General features: G+C 46.4%; 1 protein-coding gene across 1 annotated transcript in view; it reads left to right on the forward strand.

Moving 5' to 3' along the window:
• Positions 1-11316, forward strand: part of LOC139233620 (uncharacterized) — a 28959-nt gene extending 17643 nt beyond the window's left edge. The window contains exons 2-3 of the mRNA XM_070864027.1: positions 6227-6438; positions 10894-11316. Coding sequence (XP_070720128.1) covers positions 6227-6438; positions 10894-11121 — 440 coding nt within the window. The 3' untranslated portion in view covers positions 11122-11316. The remainder of the gene's footprint in view (positions 1-6226; positions 6439-10893) is intronic.
• The last annotated feature ends 11088 nt before the right edge of the window (positions 11317-22404 follow it).

Raw genomic sequence — 22404 nt, forward strand, 5'->3', positions numbered from 1 at the left:
GCGTTTGCATTTATGGCCTTGTTGTCGGCCAAAAGGGACGTTAGGGGTTTGTGATTTGTCTCTAGCTCAAATTTCCTGCCAAACAGATACTGGTGCATTTTCTTTACCGCATATACACATGCGAGCGCCTCCTTTTCTACCATCCCGTAGCCCCTTTCTGCCTGGGACAGACTCCTGGAGGCATAAGCTACCGGCTGTAACTGACCCTTGGCATTGACATGCTGCAACACACACCCGACACCATAGGACGACGCATCGCACGTTAACACAAGTTTCTTACATGGGCCATATAGCGTTAACAGAGTGTTGGAACATAACAACTTGCGTGCTCTATTAAAAGCCCTTTCCTGGCTGTCCCCCCAGACCCATTTGCGACCTTTGCGTAGGAGCATGTGTAGCGGCTCTAGCAGCGTGGTCAATTTGGGAAGAAAGTTATCAAAATAGTTCAGGAGCCCCAGGAACGAATGCAGCTCCGTCATGTTATGGGGTCTGGGTGCTCTCTGGATCGCTTCCGTCTTGGATGCAGTAGGGCTGATCCCGTCTGCTGCTACCCTCATCCCCAGGAATTCTACCTCTGGAGCTAGGAAGACGCACTTCGCCTTTTTCATTCACAGACCTACCCGGTCCAGTCTGCGTAGAACCTCCTCCAGGTTGTGGAGGTGCTCTTCAGTATCGTAACCCGTAATGAGGATGTCGTCCTGAAAAACCACCGTCCCTGGAATCGACTTGAGGAGGCTTTCCATATTTCGTTGGAAGATCGCAGCGGCCGAGCGAATCCCGAACGGACATCTGTTGTCTCAAACAACCACTTGTGTGTCGTGATGGTGGTCAGCTTCTTCAACTCACTCGCCAGCTCCTGGGTCATGTAAGCTGAGGTCAGGTCCAATTTTGAAAAAAGTTTGCCACCGGATAGCGTCGCAAAGAGGTCCTCCGTTCTTGGTAACGGGTACTGCTCTTGGAGTGACACCCGATTGATGGTGGCCTTGTAATCGCCACATATCCTGACCGACCCATCCGCCTTGAGCACCGGCACAATCGGGCTTGCCCAGTCACTGAATTCGACTGGCGAGATGATGCCTTCCCTCAACAGGCGGTCCAATTCGCCTTCTATCTTTTCCCGCATCACGTACGGCACCGCTCTGGCCTTGTGGTGTACTGGTCTGGCGTCCGGGTTTATGTGAATCACTACCTTGTCCCCCATGAAAGTGCCAATGCCGGGTTGAAATAATGAGTCAAATTTGTCCAGGACCTGTAAGCATGATACTCGCTCCACAGAGGAAATTGCATTGACATCGCCCCAGTTCCAGTTCATGACAGCAAGCCAACTCCTCCCCAGTAGTGCGGGACCGTCCCCTGGGACAATCCAGAGTGGCAACCTGTTCTCCGAATCTTTGTGGGTCACGACTACCGTGGCGCTGCCTAGCACTGGAATGATCTGCTTTGTGTAAGTCCGTAGCTGTGCGTCAATCGGCGATAATTTTGGCCTCCTGGCCTTGGATGCCCACAACTTTTCGAACTGTTTGAAACCCATCAGGGACTGGCTGGCACCCGTGTCTAACTCCATTGATACTGGGATGCCATTGAGGAGCACTTTCATCATTATCGGTGGCGTCCTGGTGTATGAACTGTATACGTGCTCCACATGAACTCGCTGAACTTCAGCTTCCAGCGATTTCCCCCAGTGTCCTTTTCTGCAATTTCTGCAAGTATTTTGCTCATCTCTGCAAACTCCGGCTGAATGTATGCCTCCACGCCTATAGCATGAGTTGCGGTTTGAAACAAAAGGTCCCTTGCTAGTCGATCGTCCCTGACTGCATCTGTTATTGTCCTTGAGTGCACCATTAACAGGTGTTGATGGCCCCATTACTGGCCGCATTGTCCCTTGAAATGGCGTGAATCGCTGTTCAGCTTGCCATTGTCTCTGTCGAACTCCCCCTCTGGGTTCGACTACATGTTGGGGCATGCCTGACTGCACTTGTCTGCCTGGAGAACTGTGTGCTGCTTTAACAATGTTGAATCTCTATCTCAACCATTCCTTAACACAGTACCTCTCGTCTGTTCTGCTAGTGGCCATGCTCGCGTGGTTTAAATCCCAGTTTCTTGTCGCCATTGATAGGTCCTTACTACACAGTATAAATGCACACGAGGCCCATGCTTGAGAGAAGGTCAGTCTGTGACCTGTCCTTTATTCCTTAGCACTCAAGTGATGAAGGTGGGTGGAGCTTCCCCCTTTATACCTGAAGGTCCAGGTTAGGAGTGTCTCCCACCTACTGGTCACGGTGTACAACTTAGGTCAGTTTATACATGGGTTACAATGCTGGTTGAATACATGACACAGGATAAATATGTTTTAACTTCTAAAGGACACAAGTTCTGCCTCTTTCAAGGCAGCCAGAAAATTGTCAGCAGTGGCAGAGACCAAGATTACCCAGGCATCCACTGTAGTGTTGGGTTCTCATCGAGTAGTAAATGATCCTCTTGGGAAGAGTAATCATAGCATGGTAGAATTTCAAATTCCGTTTGAGGGTGAGAAAGCTAGGTCTCAAACTAGTGTCCTGAACTTAAATAAAGGCAATTACACATGTATGAAGGCAAAGTTGGCTAAAGTGGACTGGGAAAATAGATTAAGGGTAAGACTGTAGATAAACAGTGGTGAGCATTTAAGGAGATAACTCCCAGCAAACATATATCCCAGTGAGAAAGAAAGACTCGAAGAGAAAGATGAACCATCGATGGCTAATTAAGGAAGTAAAGGATGGTATCAAATTGAAAACAAAGCCATACAATATTGCAAAGTGGAAGGCCAGAGGACTGTGAATTTGTTACAAACCAACAAAGGACAAATAACAAAAATAATAAAGAAGATAGTTTGAGAGTAAACTAGCAAGAAATATAAAAACAGTAAGAGCTTCTACAGGTATAAAAAAAGGAAGAGAGTCGCTAAAGTAAATGTTTGTCCCTTCGAGGATGAGATTGGGGAATTAATAATGGGAAATGAGGAAATGGCAGAGACTGTGAACAAATACTTTCTTTCGGTCTTCACGGTAGAAGACACTAAAAGCATCCCAATAATTGATAATCAGGTGTCTATTGGGAGGGATGGTGGGGGGGGGGAACTTAAAACAATCACTATAACTAGAGAAAAGGTACTAGGCAATCTAATGGGACTAAAGGTCGACAAGTCCCCTGTACCTGATGGCATGTATCCTGAAGTCTTAAAAGAAGTGGCTGCAGAGATAGTGGATGCATTGATTGTAATCTATCAAAATTCCTTGGATTCTGTAGAGGTCCCAGCAGATTGGAAAATCGCAAATGTAATGCCCCTATTTAAAAAAAGAGGTAGACAGGAAGCAGGAAACTATAGACCAGTTAGCCTAACATCTGTCATTGGGAAAATGCTGTAGTCCATTATTAAGGAAGTAGTAGCAGGACATTTAGAAAATTATAATGCAGTCAAGCAGAGTCTTTGAAAGGCAATTATGTTTGACAAATTTGCTGGCGTTCTTTGAGGATGTAATGAGCAGGGTGGATAAAAGGGAGCCGGTAGATGTGGTGTATTTGGATTTCCAGAAGGCATTCGATAAGGTGCCACATAAAAGGTTACTGCACAAGATAAGAGCTCGCGGGGTTGGGGGTAATATAATAGCATGGATAGAGGATTGGCTTGCTAACAGAAAACAGAGTGTTGGGATAAATGGGTCATTTTTAGCTTGGCAAACTAACTAGTGGGGTGCCACAGGGATCAGTGCTGGGGCCTCAACTATTTACAATCTACATTAATGACTTGAATGAAGGGAGCGAGTGTAATGTAGTCACATTTTATGATGATACAAAGATAGGTGGGAAAGCAAGTTGTGAGGAGGATGCAAAGAATCTGCAAAGGGATATAGATAGGCTATGTGTTAGAAAGGCAAATGGAATGTTGGCCTTTATTGCAAGTAAGATGGGGTATAAAGGTAGGGAAGTCCTGCTACAACTGTACAGAGCGTTGGTGAGACCACACCTGGAGTACTGCGTACAGTTTTGTTTTCCTTATTTAATGAGTGATATACTTGCATTGGAGGCAGTTCAGAGAAGGTTCACAAGGTTGATTTCTGAGATGAAGGGGTTGTCTTATGAAGAAAGGTTGAGCAGGTTGGGCCTGTACTCATTGGAGTTTAGAAGAATGAGAGGTGATCTTACTGAAACATATAAGAATCTGAGGGGGCTTGACAGGATAGATTCAGAGAGGATGTTTCCCCTCGTGGGGGAATCTAGAACTAGGAGGGCATAGTTTTAGAATAACGGGTCGTTCATTTAAAACAGAAATGAGGAGGAATTTCTTCCCTCAGATGGTCGTGAATCTTTGGAATTCTCCACTCCAGAGAGCAGGGGAGGCTGGGTCATTGAATATATTTAAGGTGGAGATAGACAGATTTTTGAATGATAAGGGAGTCAAGGGTTATGGGGAGCGGGCAGGACAGTGGAGTTGAGGCTATGATCAGATCAGCCATGATCCTATTGATTGGTGGAGCAGGCTCGAAGGGCCAAATGGCCTATTCCTACTCCTATTTCTTATGTTCTTATAATCTTATGTTCTGCCTTTGTTGATAAGAGGTGCCGGAGATATGGGAAATGGTCCACGTTGTCCAGGGTCGTGCTGTGGATCTTGATGATTGGAGGCAGTGCTGTGCGGCGGTGACAGGCTGGTGGGGGACCTTTGTCTTATGGATGTTAAGCGTAAGGCCCATGCTTTCATATGCCTCAGTGAATACATTGACTATATCCTGGAGTTCAGCCTCTGAATGTGTACAAATGCAGGCCACATAGTTCGCATGCCAGATACGAGACTCCCTAAGCAAATGCTTTATGCGGAGCTCCTTCATGGTACACGAGCCAAAGGAGGACAGCGGAAACGTTATAAGGACACCCTCAAAGCCTCCCTGGTAACGTGCGACATCACCACTGACACCTGGGAGACTCTGGCCGAAGACTGCCCGAGGTGGAGAAAGTACATCCAGGAGGGCGTTGAGCTCTTTGAGTCTCAACGCAAAGAGCATGAAGAGGCCAAGCGCAGGTAGCTGAAGGAGCGTGCGGCAAACCAGCCCCACTCACCCCTTCCCTCGACGAATGTCTATCCCACCTGTAATAGGGTCTTTGGCTCTCGTATCGGACTGTTCAGCCATCAAAGAACTCACTTTGGAAATGGAAGCAAGTCCTCCTCGATTCTGAGGGACTGCCTATGATGATGATGATGTTCTGCCAGTCTCTTCCAATGTTATGGTGGGAGCAATTAGAATTTCTGCAGAATTTCAGGGTCCACATGTGTAGTGTACAAAAACATTGCAAAAATTGAAATTTTTTCTTGGTCATGTTGATCCATTAATTGTTGGTTTGTTTGCCATTTTAGGCATTGTGTGGTAATTGAAACAGGCCTCCATAATCTCTGCCGATGGTATCTTATTCTGTGTCAAATCCTGCTTTCACATCACCCCTGTCCTTGCTGACATATGTTATCTCTAGGTCTCCTAACACCTCAAGTTAAAATTCCTATATTTAAATCCCATCTTGGATTTGCCCCTCTTTATCTACATAACTTCCTTCAGCTCTACACCCTCCCGCTGCCTCCGGCCCGTTGTGCATTGTCCCTTTCCTTCACTCCATCATTGACTGCTGTTCCTTCAGCCACCTAGGCGCCATGCTCTAAAATCCCCTTCATAACGCCTTCTACCTTCACCGAGATGGGTTGGCGAGGAATTTCCCAGATCTTTTTTTTCCCCAAATTGGCCTGGAATTTTTTTTACTGTTTTTTTGCCTCTCCCAGGAGATCACAGGGTTTGTGGTGGGATGGAGTGTATGTGTTGTGATACACAAGGTATCACAATTATGTGTGACAGGCTTGATGAACCAGATGATCTTTACCCGTCCGTCATTGTTCATAAATTTTTAAGTTTGTATCTCTACATCTCCAGTCCTCTGAATATTTCCTTCTTTGACTCTGTGTTGTTGCACACCCAATTAATGTCTTGGAGTGGCTTAATGGATCTAGGCCTAGCTGACACACGGATCAAAGCACGGGGCCTATGTTCTGTAGGCCCTGGAGTTATGTTATGACTAATAGCTCCCATCTAACATAGTACAGAGTCACTCACAATATGTCGAATGTAAAAACACCTCCCAGAGGTGCTAACGGGCCTTTCTCAGAGGGGCAATTTCAGCCTCTTTACTTCTTTAATCTGTTTTGTAGGTATCGCTGTAAGCGACGCTGAGAATCTGAAATCTGTGGAAGGCCATCTTTTCAAAGCACAACTGGTTTTGGAGAAAATTATCAATTTCTGGGAGCAGACAGAAATGACTATTAAAGGAATCGAACAGAAGACCACAGCATCGGATGTTTTCCTTAAAGATCTAAAAAAATACAAAGTCCACTTTATTAAGAATCTTGAATCAGTTGAAGAGGTGGGTTGTATTTAATTTCTATTGTAATATAACTTATTACATAACAAATTTACATTCCTAACAAGTATCATATGGTAATGTTTATGTATTTCAATCAGAATTAGTTCAAGGATACTAACTACCATTCATATAGAATTACAAAAGTAAATTTCACAATAATTTGTTGTTGAGAACAGTTACTTGCACTAATACAGTTAGTTCAATGTTCACACTCTTTTAGGCTATTTTTAATTTTGAAAAGTAGCTAATCAGAGAAAAATCTTTCTTCTGCCATAGTGGGCCATAGGGTAGTGGGATGTGTGTTGAGTCCCTGTTTCTCCATGCAGCAAATTCTCCCTGTGGAGTGGGTCACTAGAGGATGCTGAGTAGGTGCCACACATTGCCTCACAGGAAGAGATGGGAAATGACAGAATTGCCTCGGAACACTCTGCTGTACTTCCTGAGGGTAACTTTAGAAAAGCAGGCCACTTGCCCACCCACTTGGTGAGGAATGATGTATAGGTTGGGAGCAGGCCAGCTACCAGCCTTTCAGTTGGGGAATGATGCACAGTATGGGGAAAAATGAAAATTAACCGTTCAAAATTAGGCCCTCCCTCTTCAACTGCCTACACTCTAACTAAGAAGATTCCATTTTGAGGTCAGACCAGATAGTGAGGCAGGAGTGTTAATCATTAAAGAAGAGCTGAAGGTCAAGCTATCAAAAATTAAGAGCTGTCAGCTGTTGGTTGGACTTCTGAGACATGGTGAATTGAAAAAAAACAAGCGGGGAGATTTTCCTGTGCCTGGGCATGTTGGATCACCTGAAAACTCTGAATACTGGAAAATCGTGCAGGTTGGAATGCATGCCTGTAAATGAAACCTCTTGATTTTCCTCGATGAAGGAGAAATGTGCAGGTTCCTTTATAGGACCATAAGAAATCGGAGTCGTCCATGCGGCCCCTCGAGCCAGCTTTGTCATTCAATAAGATCATAGGTGATCTGATCTTGGCCTCACGTCCAGTTAACTATAATTCAAGAATCTGTCTATCTCAGCCTTGAATATATTCAGTGACCCAGCCTCCACAGCTTTCTGGGGTAGAGAATTCCAAAGATTTACGACCCTCTGAGAGAAGAAATTCTTCCTCATTCCCATCTTAAATGGGCGAGCCCTTATTCAGAAACTATGCCTCCTAGTTCTAGATTCCCCCACGAAGGGAAACATCCTTTCAGCATCTACCCTGTCAAGCCCCCTCAGAATTTTATATTTTCAATAAGATCACCTCTCATTCTTGTAAACTCCAATGAGAACAGGCCCAACATGCTCAACCTTTCCTCAGAAGATAACCCCTTGCTACCAGGAATTAACCTAGTGAATCTTCTCTGAACTGCCTCCAATGCAAATATATCCCTCCTTAAATATGGAGACCAAAACTGTATACCGTACTCTAGGTGTGGTCTCACCAACACCTTGTACAGTTATAGGAAGACTTCCCTACATTTATACTCCATCCCTCTTGCTGATTGCAGTGCGGGCAGGCATAGCAGGAGGGGCGAAGGAGCAGCAAGAGTCTGTAGAGGGAAGTGATCAGGGTCCAGGAGAGGCATGAATCTGGGGCCCAGAAGAGGCGAGGACCCAGGGGCAGCACGGGCCAGCCCACACTGCGATATGTGTGCGCGCTCGGTCTGTGCAACAGAGCTGGTCTCCAGTTAGTCTTGGGTAATCCTTGCCACTGGACCAAGACCTAGCTCTGTCAAGCTCGTGTGGTGGCTGGTGTGCAACGACCACCACACGTTAAAAAATCCACGCACAGGCATCTTCCCCCCTTCAGTATGTAGTTCGGGATCTGCAATATTAGGTCCTTCATTGAAACACCTGTGAATTCATCCCTTTTTGGCGTGGAAGCAAGTCATCCTCGCCTCGAGGGACTGCCTATGATGATCTCCCTTGCAATAAAGGCCAATATTCCAGTTTCCTTCCTAATACCTTGCTGTACCTGCATGCTAACTTTGTGTGTTTCATGTATGAGAACCCTCACATCCCTCTGTACCGCAGCATTCTGTAGTCTCTCTCCAGTTAAATAATATTTTATTTTACTATTCTTCCTACCTCACATTTTCCCACATTATACTCCATCTGCCAAATTTTTGCCCATTCACTTAACCTATCTCTATCCCTTTGCAGACACTTTCTGTCCTCCTCACAACTTGCTTTCCCACCTATCTTTGTATCGCCAGAAAATTTGGCTACAATACACTCGATCCCTTCATCCAAGTCATTAATATAGATTGTAAATTGTTGCAGCCCCAACACTGATCTCTGTGGCACCCCACTAATTACAGTTAGCCAACCTGAAAATGATCCATTTATTCCGACTTTCTGTTTTCTGTTTGTTAACCAATCCTCTATCAATATTCATCATCATAGGGAATCCCTCGGAATCGAGGAAGACTTGCTTCCACTCTTAGAATGAGTCCTTAGGTGGCAGAACAGTCCAATGCGAAAGCCACAGTCCCTGCCACAGGTGGGACAGACAGTCGTTGAGGGTAAGAGAGGGTGGGACAAGTTTGCCGCATGTTCCTTCCACAGCCAGCGCTTGTCTTCTGCATGCACTCGCCAACGAGTCTCGAGGCCCTTAGCACCCTCCTGGATCCACCTCCTCCACCCAGGGCGGTCTTTGGCTAGGGACTCCCAGGAGTCAGTGGGAATGCTGCACTTTACCAGAGAGGCTTTGAGGGTGTCCTTGTAACGTTTCCTCTGTCTACCTTTGGCTCGTTTGCCATGAAAGAGTTCCAAGTAGAGCACTTGTTTCAGGAGTCTCGTGTCTGGCATGCGGACAACGTGGCCCGCCCAGCAGAGCTGATCAAGTGTAGTCAGTGCTTCAATGCTGGGGATGTTGGCCTGATCGAGGACGCTAATGTTAGTGTGTTGTTGTGCCAGGGAATTTGTAGGATCTTGCGGAGGCATCGTTGGTAGCATTTCTCTAATGACTTGAGGTGTCTACTATACACGGTCCATGTCTCTGAGCCATACAGGAGGGCGGGTATTACTACAGCCCTGTAGACCATGAGCTTGGTGGTAAATTTGAGGGCCTCGTCTTTGAACACTCTTTTCCTCAGGCGGCCGAAGACTGCACTGGTGCACTGGAGGTGGTGTTGAATCTCCTCATCAATGTCTTCTTTTGTTGATAAGAGGTTCCCGAGGTATGGGAAATAATCTACGTTGTCCACGGTCATGCCGTGGATCTTGATGACTGGGGGGGGGGGCGGTGCTCTGCGACGAGGACAGGCTGGTGGAGGACCTTTGTCTTACGGATGTTTAGCGTAAGACCCATGCTTTCATACGCCTCAGTAAATACATTGACTATGTCCTGGAATTCAGCCTCTGAGTGTGTGCAGACGCAGGCATCGTCTGCATACTGTAGCTCAACGACAGAGGTTGGGGTGGTCTTGGACCTGGCCCGGAGAGGCGAAGGTTGAACAGCTTCCCACTGGTTCTGTAGTTTAGTTCCACTCCAGCGGGGAGCTTGTTGACTGTTAGGTGGAGCTTGGCAGCGAGGAAGATTGAGAAGATGGTTGGGGCAATGACACAGCCCTGTTTGACCCCGGTCCGGACGATAATATATTATCCACAATACCATGAGCTCTTACATTGTGTAGGAACCTTTGATGTGTCACCTTATCAAATGCCTTTTGGAAATCTAAGTACACTACATCTACTGGTTTCCCTTTATCCACCCTACTCGTTACATTCTCAAAGAACTCTAATTGATTTGTCAAACACTTTTTCCCTTTTCGGAATAGGAGTGCACTCCAATCTGCGCAAGCAATCTAGTTTGACCAGGCATTCCAGTGTGACCAGGTGCTGACCCAGGAAATCTCCCCTCCATCGAAATGTAGTGATTTGTTGTGCTGAGAAGAATGAATGTGTGTACGGATAATGTGGAATCTGAAAAAAAGCATGAATGTATAATGGAATGTTGACAAAAGTGGATAGGATTGGATGGTAAGTAGAGGAGGTCACGGATAGGATAGAAGAGGAGGCTACTGATTTGAAGAGCAAAGAGTTTGTGGTAAGAGAGAGAGGACAATCCCTCGGGGTCCTCAGAATTATGAGAAAGTCAAAGGATGAGCCATCAACTGCATTATCAATAGAGTGAATTGAAACGATAACCGTGACCACACCTTTGCTGAAAGACCTATTGATGATAGTAATCTGTTTAGAAATACACAAACTTTGTTGAAGGTGTTTAATTTCAGGCTAAATTATGAACAGTTTTAACCTGCATGCATCCATTAGAATTGGGATGTAGACAATCCAAACTCTCCACAGAAGAGTTTGCAGTCAGTAAATAGAAGAGACGAAAGTCTGGGCTGGACATGAACCCATCTCCAGAATTAAAACCATTCACTAACTCAGACTTCCCTATATTTGTACTTGTAATATGTCTAATAAATGTCCTCATTATTATTATTCAGGTGTGGAAGAAATTCTCCTCCTACTGTTTGAAGTGTAAGTCTGATTATGATAGACGATCCATAGATCTCTATCACTTTCTTGCAGTCAATGCATGTCATCTTTCACCAGAAGATTTGAACAAACGGATAACCGCCGCCAATGATAAGTTACTGAAGTTGTGCGAGACTTCCCGTGGTGAGAGTATTGGAGAAGCTCCCAGTGTTCCTGCATTACCGAAAAATGTTTAGGTTCTCTCCATGTGGGACATGCCAGTGAGCGCCCATGACCGAAATGCGAATTTTTGTTCCTTTCCTTTGCATGAAATGTAGAAAGAAAAGATCCCTGCATTAAATCGCTATTATTAATCAGTTATTATCCACTGAAATCTTTAATGCAGTGTAGTGAGTAAAGCCAATTCATGGCTGTTTTGTTCTTTTTTTCATCGATGCTAATAATTCATAAATAGGATTGTGATTGTCTAATCTGTACAGAAATGAACAGATTCTAGAATCCTGTCTGTAGCCAAAGTGCCTATTCTTATTTCATGTAATTGTTCTTTCAGATATAAAAATTCTGTGGTGTTAACCGTCAACATATTTGCCATGAATCCTACCTTGTATTTTTAGTGCTTTTCTGTTAGTATGCCTCCTAGTGATGGCCTGCATCTGCCAGATTCTAAATACGCATTATCTATATTAAAAATGTTACAGATGATGAACTATAAAACTATATTTCCTGTCACACTTATCATGTCATCACTTAACAGTGAAAATCTTGATGTAAACTTTTATATCCTGTCACAATGTATATGCTGACTCACAACACTTGGTGGCACTGTTGACCGAGATGAACTCTCCCACCCCTGTTTCCATCTTTTCACCCTCTATATATTCTCATTGATTTTTAATTTTACGCAGCCTTCCCACTCCTAGTGTTGGCGATTATAATTGAAAAATAATTAAGAAATACATTTTACACTGTACTATATTACATTTTAGATTATTGCTGAAGCTTAAACATCCTAAAATTGAAAGATGGCAAAAAAGGCTGAAACGTGTATAGAGGTTGTATGCAGCCTGCTTCTGTGCCAGCCATGTTTACATTTAGATTTGCTTTATCATTCCCAACTGGAGACTCAGTTCTCTTTAACTGCCCCTGCTAACCTAAACCGATTGATCTGTGCAACTTTGAGATCATATTTAACAGGCCTAAGGACATCTTGATGGGGACTGGTGCCAAAAGTGGGTATAGGGTTATGGAATGCAGATCCCGATGGTGTACTGCAGCTAGAAACCGTATCAATGGGGTAAAATTGGAGCTATAGAGTGGGGGAGAACAAAGGAGACAGCTGGTGGGTTAAGCTGTAATGTATGTATCTTCCATGACCGATATTATCTGTAAGAAGTAATAGGACTTGGACTTGATTTCAATTAGTAACGATAAATCTTTATTAGGATTGTACAATGAGTACACAGATCTTTTCAGAAATACAGCTCTGAGCAAGTTCTACATTAACGATTCAGGCACTGATCAGTGTAGCACAGCAAGTGATGTCTTGACGATTCCCCTTGCTCTCCAGGACTGTTCATGGGTCCTTCTCTTCGGTGCTGCTCATTGGGTCCTTCTCTTCGGTGCTGCTCATTGGGTCCTTCTCTTCGGGGGTGCTCACTGGGGCCTTCTCCATCGGGGTGCTCACTGGGTCATTCTCTATGACTGCACATCCTAAGTCAAACAGTCACCTTTTATCCTTCAAATTTCTGATCATTTGACACCTCTCATCTGGCATCTTTATCTTAATGTCTACTCCTGTTCCTTGCAACACAGGCTTTTCAATTACTTTATCAATCAATGTTTAGTTCATGGTCTGTATTTTCCTGAAGATTAGTAACCTTACAGGGGTTAATTTCCGATCATTGATCATGGCTGGAATTAACCCTGTGTGAGTTTCTTGCTTTATATTAATCACTTAGGTCATAGGAAATTTTAACTGTTATAAATTGGGATAAGTTGATGCCGGCTAATAATTAGAAATTATTGTGCATTTAATGCTGTCATAAATTGCTTGTTTTAAGATTTAGATTATTCTGAATAAAGATAACCCCTGGATAGAGGTGAGTGAAGAAACATCCTGTGCCTATGTTATTGGTCTCACAAGTCCGAACTCTGTAAAGCGTAGAGTCAAGACAAGATCTTACAGGCTAAAACCTGTCCTTGTAAAAGATAAGTGTTACACCACATCTATAAAAAACTAATCACAGGTTGGTAACTCTCCAATAGTCATGCGTCTTTAGCAGTGAGAACGATTTAACAAGAAAAATAAATCTTACACAGCATAGTACATTTTATAATCTATACAAAAGCAAGGTTCATAATCTCACAATCTCGATAATTGTCCATGTGCATGTTCAGGTGGAAGTAAAAGCTCCCATGGCACTATTTCAAAGAGCAGGCGAGTTCTCCCCAGTAACCTAGTCAAAATTTATTCCTCAACCAAAACCACTAAAACAGATTGGTTGTTTGTCTGATTGCTGTTTCTGGGAGCTGACTGAGCTCAATTTGGCTCGTGCGTTTTCCGACAAAAGTGACCACACTACAAATGTAATTAATTGGCTGTAAAGCACTTTGAGACATCCTGAGGTCGTGAAAGGTGCAATATTATTAAAGTTCTTTGTTTCTTTCTTTATGTGGGTCCAGACCTGCCACAGCTACTTGGCGATATGTACCTTCTTAAACTACATTTCACCTACGCACCTTTCCATAGGTTGAAATTGGGTCATCTTTCTCCACACGTAAAAGGTAATTTTGTGATGCTGGAAGTTGAAGGAGCACATGCACACAATACACAACTAACATGGCAATCTTTTCCAACAGCACCTCCCAAACCGCGACAACAACCACAAGTTGCATTAATATAGCACCTTTAACGTAGCTAAATGTTCCAAGGCACTTCACATCCAACAAAATTTGACACCCAGTCACAAAAAGGGGATATTAGGACAGGTGACTAAAAGCTTGGTCAAAGAGGTAGGTTTTAAGGAGCGTCTTAAAAGACAAGAGAGAGGTAGAGATGTGGTGAGGACATTTAGGGAGGGAATTCCAGAGCTCAGGACCTAGGCAGCTGTAGGCACAGTTGCCACTGGTATAGTGAGTAAAATTGGAGATGCGTAAGAGATAGAATATGAGGAGTGCAGAGATCTCGGTGGGATGTAGGGCTACAGGAGATTACAGAGATAGTGAGGGGTGAGGTCATTTTAAAACTAGGAGGAAAATTCTAAAATCGAGGTGTTGCTGGACTGGGTGCCAATTTAGGTCAGTTCCTTCTGCAACTTTCAATGTTTATTATATGCCTGAGTCCTATCCTAGCAGCTCAACATACACAGCTGCATTTAGTTTATGTTTGGAATGACAGAACGGTTTAGAGATATCTGCAAATCCAGTTGCCATAGTGGGCATTGAAATTTTAGGTGACCCTAAGATTATTAAAGTTTTAAAACACATAAGAAAATACAGAACAAGGAGAAACTGAAAGTTGCAGAGGTAAGAAAACACAACAAAAAATATACCCTGGAATTTCTATAGCCATTACAAATTTCAGGTCTGCCCTAGATGTTTCCTGTCACTAGTCATTCCTGTAAGTGGGTCCCACAACCTTTACAACCAGAAGTTTGCTTTTACTACCCTAAATCTAGACATAGGGTAGAAGACATAGCATGACCTGAGGATCTAACAATGAGAGCCCCTTGCTATAAGAACTGAATACCATATAACTCCGCTTGTGTCCTCACGTGCACTTGTTCAAACTTCCAAAAAGTGGAACTGATTAACATTTCAGTGAAACAAGGTCAGTTATCGTTCAGATGATTTATTTCACAGCCAATCGGTGACTATACAAGGCAACAGGTATAGCAATTCTCACCTTACTTCAACTCAACTTTAGTCCCTCCTCATATTAAAGAAAATAAAGACAGTTGGTGGGCGAAGTAACACATTCTTTTGGTCAGCCCAATCACTGAATCATGTCTAGGCTTATGTTCTATTTAAAAGACTGGTGCACAATGGGTATAGGAGGAATGCACATTTGAGAGCAGGCCCTGTGCCCATTTCCTACTGGGCTGGTATATTTCATGCTGCCATTTTTGCCTTAGCTTTATTTAGGTCCCAGTCAAGTCCCATCTTACAGCAGACTGCCTGCCTCTCAGCAAAACATACTGAGTTTTTAAAAATTTGTTCATGGGATGTGGGCATCAATGGCAAGGCCAGCATTTATTGCTCATCCCTTATTGCCCTTGAGAAGGTGATGGTGAGCCACCTTCTTGATCCGCTGCAGTCCTTGTGGTGACTGTAAAGTCCTTACACAATACCACAAATCCACATAAGGCACATTCTATGGACAAGGTCACTCCATGACCTGAACCTTTATTCACAGGACCAAGAAGTGATGACCCTGCATGGGACCTCCCTTTATATCCCTGGGTGACCAGGTGAGGAGTGTCTCCCACAAGTTCATTCCCTGTGGTCAAGGTGTGCATTTCTTATGTATATACAGTATTGCATTGTTGTTACATAAAGGTTACATACATGACATCACCTCCCCTTCAACATCTTATTGGGATCATAGGTTAAGTCTCTCGGGTGGTCTGCGCTCTCTTGTGGAGTGGCGCAGTTGAGGCTCTGGTTGTTGAGCCTTGGTATGCGTGTCTGTCACCTGTGGTGATTCCAGCCTGTCTGGGTTGACCGCAGGGACTGTGCATGCTGCTGAATGTTCTTGTTGCTCGTTCACTGGTGGTGGTGTGAATACCATCTCATGATCTTCCTCAGGTTCCTCAGTGTCCATGCTGAACCTTTTCTTTACTTGGTCCAGATGCTTGCAGCATATCTGCCCATTGTTAAGTTCCCCTCTTTGTCTGTTACAGTACCCTCAAGCCACTTGGGCCCCAAAGCGTGATTGAGAACAAATACGGGGTCATCAATTTCTATACATCTCCCCCTTGAATTTCGGTCATGGTACTCGTTTTGGGACTGGCGCTTGCCCTCAACAATGTCGGACAGGACTGGATGAATGAAGGACAGCCGAGTTTTGAGTGTTCGTTTCATGAGTAGCTCCGCGGGCGGGACCCCGTGAGCGAGTGCGGTCGGGACCTATAGGCCAGCAGGAGGCCCGATAGGCGGCATTGAAGGGAGGGTCCTTGAATCCGGAGCATGCCTTGCTTTATGATTTGGACCGCACGTTCCGCCTGGCCATTGGAGGCCAGCTTGAACGGTGCTGTCCTGACATGGTTAATGCCATTATCCGAAATGAACTCCCGGAATTCGTAGCTTGTGAAACATGGGCCATTATCGCTAACAAGGATGTCCGGCAAGCCGTGGGTCACAAAGACCGCGTACAGACTCTCCATGGTGGTGGATGTCGTGCACGAATTCATAATGATGCACTCGATCCATTTCGAGTACGCATCAACCACAATGAGAAACCATTGTTAAGTTCCCCTCTTTGAACGGGCCCGCGTAGTCTACGTGAATACGTGACCATGGCCTGGTGGGCCAGGGCCACGGGCTGAGCGGGGCCTTCCTGGGAGCATTACCTAGCTGGGCACACGTCGTGCACCTGCGAACACAGTGTTCCAGGTCTGAATCAATTCCCGGCCACCACACATGTGACCGGGCAATGGCCTTCAATAGCACGATGCCTGGGAGTTCCCTGATGAACGCTTCCCTGCCCCTCTGGGGCATGACTACCCGGCTGCCCCATAGTAAGAAGTTGGCTTGGATGGAGAGCTCATCCAACCGTCTGTGAAATGGTCTGACCTCCTCAGGGCATGCTCCGTGTGCGGGCGCCCAATCCGCAGTCAGGTCACATTTCTTAATCAAGGATAGGAGGGGATCTCTGTTGGTCCAGATTTTGATCTGGCGGGCTGTGATGGGGGAGCCTGCGCTGTCAAAGGCATCGATAGCATGACCATCTCAGCGCTTTGCTCCGCTGTCCCCTCGGTGGTGGCCAGTGGAAGCCTGCTGAGCGCGTCAGCGCAGTTTTTGGTGCCGGGCCGGTGCCGGATGGTGTAGTCATACGCAGCGAGCATGAGAGCCCATCGCTGTATGTGAGCTGACGCGTTGGCATTGACAGCCTTGCTGTCTGACAGCAGGGATGTTAATGGCTTGTGGTCTGTTTCTAATTCGAACCTCTTGCCAAAGAGCTCCTGATGCATCTTTTTCACCCCATAGACACATGCGAGTGCTTCCTTCTCAACCATCTCATAACCCCGTTCAGCTTGAGAGAGTGACCTGGAGGCATAAGCCACAGGTTGGAGTTGACCCTCAGCGTTATCCTGCTGCAACACGCATCCAACCCCATAGGACGATGCATCACATGTCAGAACCAATTTCTTACGGGGGTTGTACAGGGTCAACAACTTATTTGAACAAAGTAGGTTCCGCGCCCGATTGAAAACCAGTTCCTGACAGTCCCCCCAAAACCAATCACAACCCTTACGCAGGAGCACGTGTAGCGGCTCCAACAATGTGCTTAAGTTCGGCAGAAAGTTTTCGAAATAGTTCAATAGTCCCAGAAATGAATGCAACTCCGATGTGTTGCAGGGCCTGGGCGCTTGTCAAATCGCCTCTGTTTTGGATTCGGTAGGCCGAATCCCATCTGCAGCCCAGAAACTTGACCTTGGGAGCCAAAAACACACTTAGACTTCTTGAGTCGTAGGCCTACCCGGTCCAGTTAGCGTAGCACTTCCTCCAGGTTGTGGAGGTGTTCTTCGGTGATGAGGATGTCGTCCTGAAATACGATTGTTCCAGGAATGGATCTGAGCAGGTTTTCCATGTTTCTTTGAAAAACCACGGCCGCTGATCAAATGCTAAACGGACACCTGTTGTAAACAAACAGTCCCTTGTGCGTGGTGATGGTGGCCAGTAGTTTAGATTCGTCGGCCAGTTCTTGGGTCATGTAGGCTGAAGTGAGGTCCAACTTGATGAATAGCTTGCCGCCTGCCAGCGTGGCAAAAAGGTCCTCCACTCTCGGGAGTGGGTATTGGTATTGTAGGAACACCCGGTTGATAGTGGCCTTGTAGTCACCACAGATCCTGACCGAGCCATCTGCTTTTAGGACGGGAACGATGGGGCTTGCCCTGTCGCTGAATTCAACGGGTGAGATAATGCCCTCTCTCAGCAACCGGTCCAGCTCGCTCTCAATTTTCTCCCGCATCACATACGGCACAGCTCTGGCTTTGTGGTGCACTGGTCTGGCGTCCGGGGTGATGTGTATCACTACTTTAGTGCCTTTGAACGTCCCGACGCCAGTTTGAAATAGTGACTCAAATTGCTGTAGGACCTGTGAGCACGAACTTTGCTCCACAGGTGACATGGCGTGCACATCCCCCCATTTCCAGTTCATCTCAGCTAACCAGCGCTTCCCCAACCGTGCAGGACCATTGCCCGGGACAATCCAGAGCGGCAGCCGGTTCACCGATCCATTGTGTGTGACCGCCAGCACTGCCTAGCACTGGAATAATTTCTTTGGTGTACGTCCGTAATTGCGCCTCAATGAGTTCTAGTTTGGGTCTGCTGACTTTGAGTGGCCACAGCTTTTCGAATTGTTGAACACTCATGAGTAACTGGCTGGCCCCCGTGTCCAGCTCCATGAGTACAGGGATGCTGTTTAATAGGACTTTCATCATCATAGGTGCCGTTTTCGTATATGAGCTGTGAATGTTTGCCACATGAACCCGCTGAACCTCCGAGTCCATTGATTTGCCCCAAGTGTCATCCTGCCTCGCAGACCCCTCATCTGGTTCATCCACCTCGTATATTAGCCTGGTTACAGGCTTTCTGCACATTCTGGCTAAATGACCACTGAGGTTACAATTTCTGCAGATGAACTGTTGAAACCTGCAAGTCCTGGCAGCATGTCTGCCCCCACACCTCCAGCATGAACTGAGATTCCCATTGTTGTGAACAAAAGAGCTGTTGCAAGGCATTCCTCGCTGATTGTCCCTTTGACTTCTCTTGAGCACCCTGTTACTGGGTGTCAATGGCCCCATTCCGGGCCGCATTGTCCACTGGGGGGGGGGGGCGCATAAATGTCCGTTCAGCCTGCCATTGTCTCTGTTGGAGACTTACTCTTGGGTCTATTGCTGCCTGGGGTGTCTCGAACTGCCCTTGCCTGGCTGCAGGGCTCTGTGTCGCATTTATGATATTGACTCCCTGATCCATCACCATGTTGGAGGCAGAATTGCGCGCGTATATTATCTTGGTTTCCTCCTCCCACGCCATAAAAGTTTGAGCCATCAATGCTGCCGCTTCCAAGGTCAAGTCCTTGGTCTCAATTAGCTTTCTGAAAATCCCAGCATGACCGATGCCCTCAATAAAGAAATCCCTTAGCATCTCCCCCCTGCAGGCATCTGTGAACTTACAGAGGCTGGCCAAGCGCCGGAGGTCCGCAACGAAATCCGGTATGCTCTGTCCTTCCCGACGTGCATAGGATCTGTGTCGGGCCATGTATACGTTGCTCGTTGCTTTGAGGTGCTCACCGATTTGTTTGCTGAGCTCTTCGAAGGTTTTGTCCGCCGGCGCCTCGGGTGCTAGCAGGTCTTTCATGAGCGCGTAAGTCTTAGGTCCACAGCTGGTCAGCAGATGAGCCCTTCACTTGTCGGCCGCTGCGTCTCCCAGCCAGTCCTTCGTGACAAAACTCTGCTGGAGCCTCTCAATGAAATCGTCCCAGTCCTCACCAACACAGTACCGTTCATCTGTGCTGCCAGTGGCCATTCTCGTGAATCGTTGATTCCCGTTTCTCGTCGCCAATGTAAAGTCCTTACACAATACCACAAATCCACACGAGGCACATTCTATGGACAAGGTCACTCCATGACCTCAACCTTTATTCACAGGACCAAAAAGTGATGACCCTGCGTGGGACCTCCCTTTATATCCCTGGGTGACCAGGTGAGGAGTGTCTCCCACAAGTTCACCCCCTGTGGTCAAGGTGTGCATTTCTTACGTATATAGAGTATTGCAGTGTTGTTACATAAAGGTCACATACATGACAGTGAACGATACTCCCACAGTGCTGTTCGACAGGGAGTTCCAGAATTTTGACCTAGTGACGATGAAGGAACGGCAATATATTTCCAAGTCAGGATGGCGTATAACTTGGAGGGGATCGTATAGGTGATGGTGCTCCCATGTGCCTGCTGCCCTTGTCCTTCTAGGTGGTAGAGGTCGAGAGTTTTGGAGGTGCTGTCGAAGAAGTGATGGAAAGTTGCAGCAGCGCATCTTATAGATGGTACACACTGCAGCCACGGTGCGCCGGTGGTGGAAGGAGTGAATGTTGAAGGTGGTGGATGGGATGCCAATCAAGAGGGTTGCTTTGTCCTGGATGGTGTCGAGCTTCTTGAGTGTTGTTGGAGCTGCACTCCATCGCGCAGGAGGCCACCTCACCCACCATGGTGGCGAAAGCACATTAGAAGCGACAAGTGTGACCCGTTTCGGGCCGACCTGCATTTCTAGCACCAGGTCTCGATGACATCAGGACTGCCATTTTAACATCGGCCTGAGTGAGGAAGTTACTACAGCATTCCTGGCAGGCTGAAGCAGGCCAGAGAAGCCTCAAGGTAAGTGTGCTACTTACCTTTTATGGAGTCAGGAGGAGCAAGAGTGCCACAGGGAACATGTAGGCCTCCCTGGCCCAGACTCCTCACCATTTCCCAAACTGACCACCCCAGAACCCCCGTCCGTCCTCAGTTCCACATTTGCCTTGGGCCTGGGTGGTGGGCTCTGAGCATCCAATTTCAATGGTTGGGCAGCCACTTCCACTGACATCCTGGCTATTTTGGTCAAGAGGCAGGTTAATGAAGCTCCTTTCCACACTGGTAAACCCAGCCATGATGGCAGCAGTCTGATCTTGCGTGGCCGAAGTCTGAGCATCCACTGCAGCACTAAGATGTTGGGCCACATCTGCTTGAGCTGCAGTGGAAGTTGAGAAATTTGCCATCACACGCTGCATTCTGGTAGGCTCCGTTATTGCACTAATGCAGTTGTAATGTATTGTCACATGGTTTATCACATGGTTTGGTATGAGCATGCTCAGTTTGTTCTGGCCTAATAAAGCAAGCACATGGACTAGCAACAAATCAGGCTAGAAACTCCACTTTTGTGTTTAGCGCCCAAAAATGGGTGTTATTTCTGGCCTGGGTGTTAAAAAAGGATTTTCAGATCGCCAGCTTCTCGCCTATTCTCAAAACACCTAGTTTACATTTTTGTTACCACGAGCGATATCAAATGGGCGGTAGCGTTACATTTTTTTGACCTTCTGCCGTACAGTGTGGTCGTCCTTAGCAATGGCATGGCAACACTCGATTCTCGCGATTCAGGAGGTCAAGGGTTATCATGACATGCGCAGAAGAGGAGACAGAGAGCGAGGGAGCTCAGAGGCACTGAAAGCATGTGTGACTGTGGTGTGTGCTTGTTTGCTTGTTGTGGGATGCACGAGGGAGATTCACCAGCAGCAAAAAGCCTACTAAGCACCAAGAACATAGTTGGCACCGAGTTTTTGTCCAACAAATAAGAAATAACATGGAAGGGATGGAGGCGGCTCTGGAGCTGGTAGCCAGGAACACTGGTGTCAGGGGGCTCCCAGTGTCCCCGGCGCACCGCACTACAACCCCAAGGTGACGCACCCCCCATTGCCAACCACACATCTTGCTTCTGGCTCACAGCACGTTCCCACCTCGGGACTGTCCTCTCCCGTATCTGTCCAAGCAGCGCTTCAGCCGTCACCCCACCTCCCCCCAATGAAGCATCGCCTGAGGACCTCCTCGGCCAGGTGGCTTGGAGTCAGGAGGGGAAGGGGAAGGGGTAGAGGTGGGGAGGTGAAGCCGGGATGGGCGGGGGTTGGAAGAGTTGGTTTGTACAGAAATACTGATGATTTCAATCTAATGTTCAGTTTAAATGTTTTTTATTTAACAAAACCTTGTAGTACATTGGCTCAGATAGCTGCACCATTACACGCTGGTGATTCCTTAACATTAAAGGGTATAATCACACTTAACTTCAATCAACTTAAACTTTAACTGTCACCAAGGTGATGCCCACCATTGATGTATGACCTGCACACCCAGCAGTGTGTCAGCCTTGCAAATAATACCAACGTTTTTTCAGGCAAAGCGATTATTGATGAGCTCCTGGCGTAAGGCTCCTGCAGCTATTATGCCACCATGGGCCCTTTCATGCGGTCTACAGGGGGGCGGGGGCATGGCTTCAGCATCAGTCTGATTGACTGGGGCTATGTCAGCGTCCGCCTCCTCATCCTCCTCTCCCTTTCTCTGGTGAGGTGGACTATCAAACTCATCAGGCAATTCTTGTCCACTCCTGATAGCCAAGTTGTGTAGCATGGAGCACACCACCACAAGATGAGCTACCTGCTCAGGGTGGTATTGGAGCTCGCTTCCTGAGTGGTCCAGGCATCTAAAGCGCTGCTTCAGCACCCCAATTGTTTTCTCCACGATATTGCGAGTTGCTCTGTGGCTCTTGTTGTA

This window comes from Pristiophorus japonicus, chromosome 21 (assembly GCF_044704955.1).
Source record: "Pristiophorus japonicus isolate sPriJap1 chromosome 21, sPriJap1.hap1, whole genome shotgun sequence".
NCBI classification, from domain to species: domain Eukaryota; kingdom Metazoa; phylum Chordata; class Chondrichthyes; family Pristiophoridae; genus Pristiophorus; species Pristiophorus japonicus.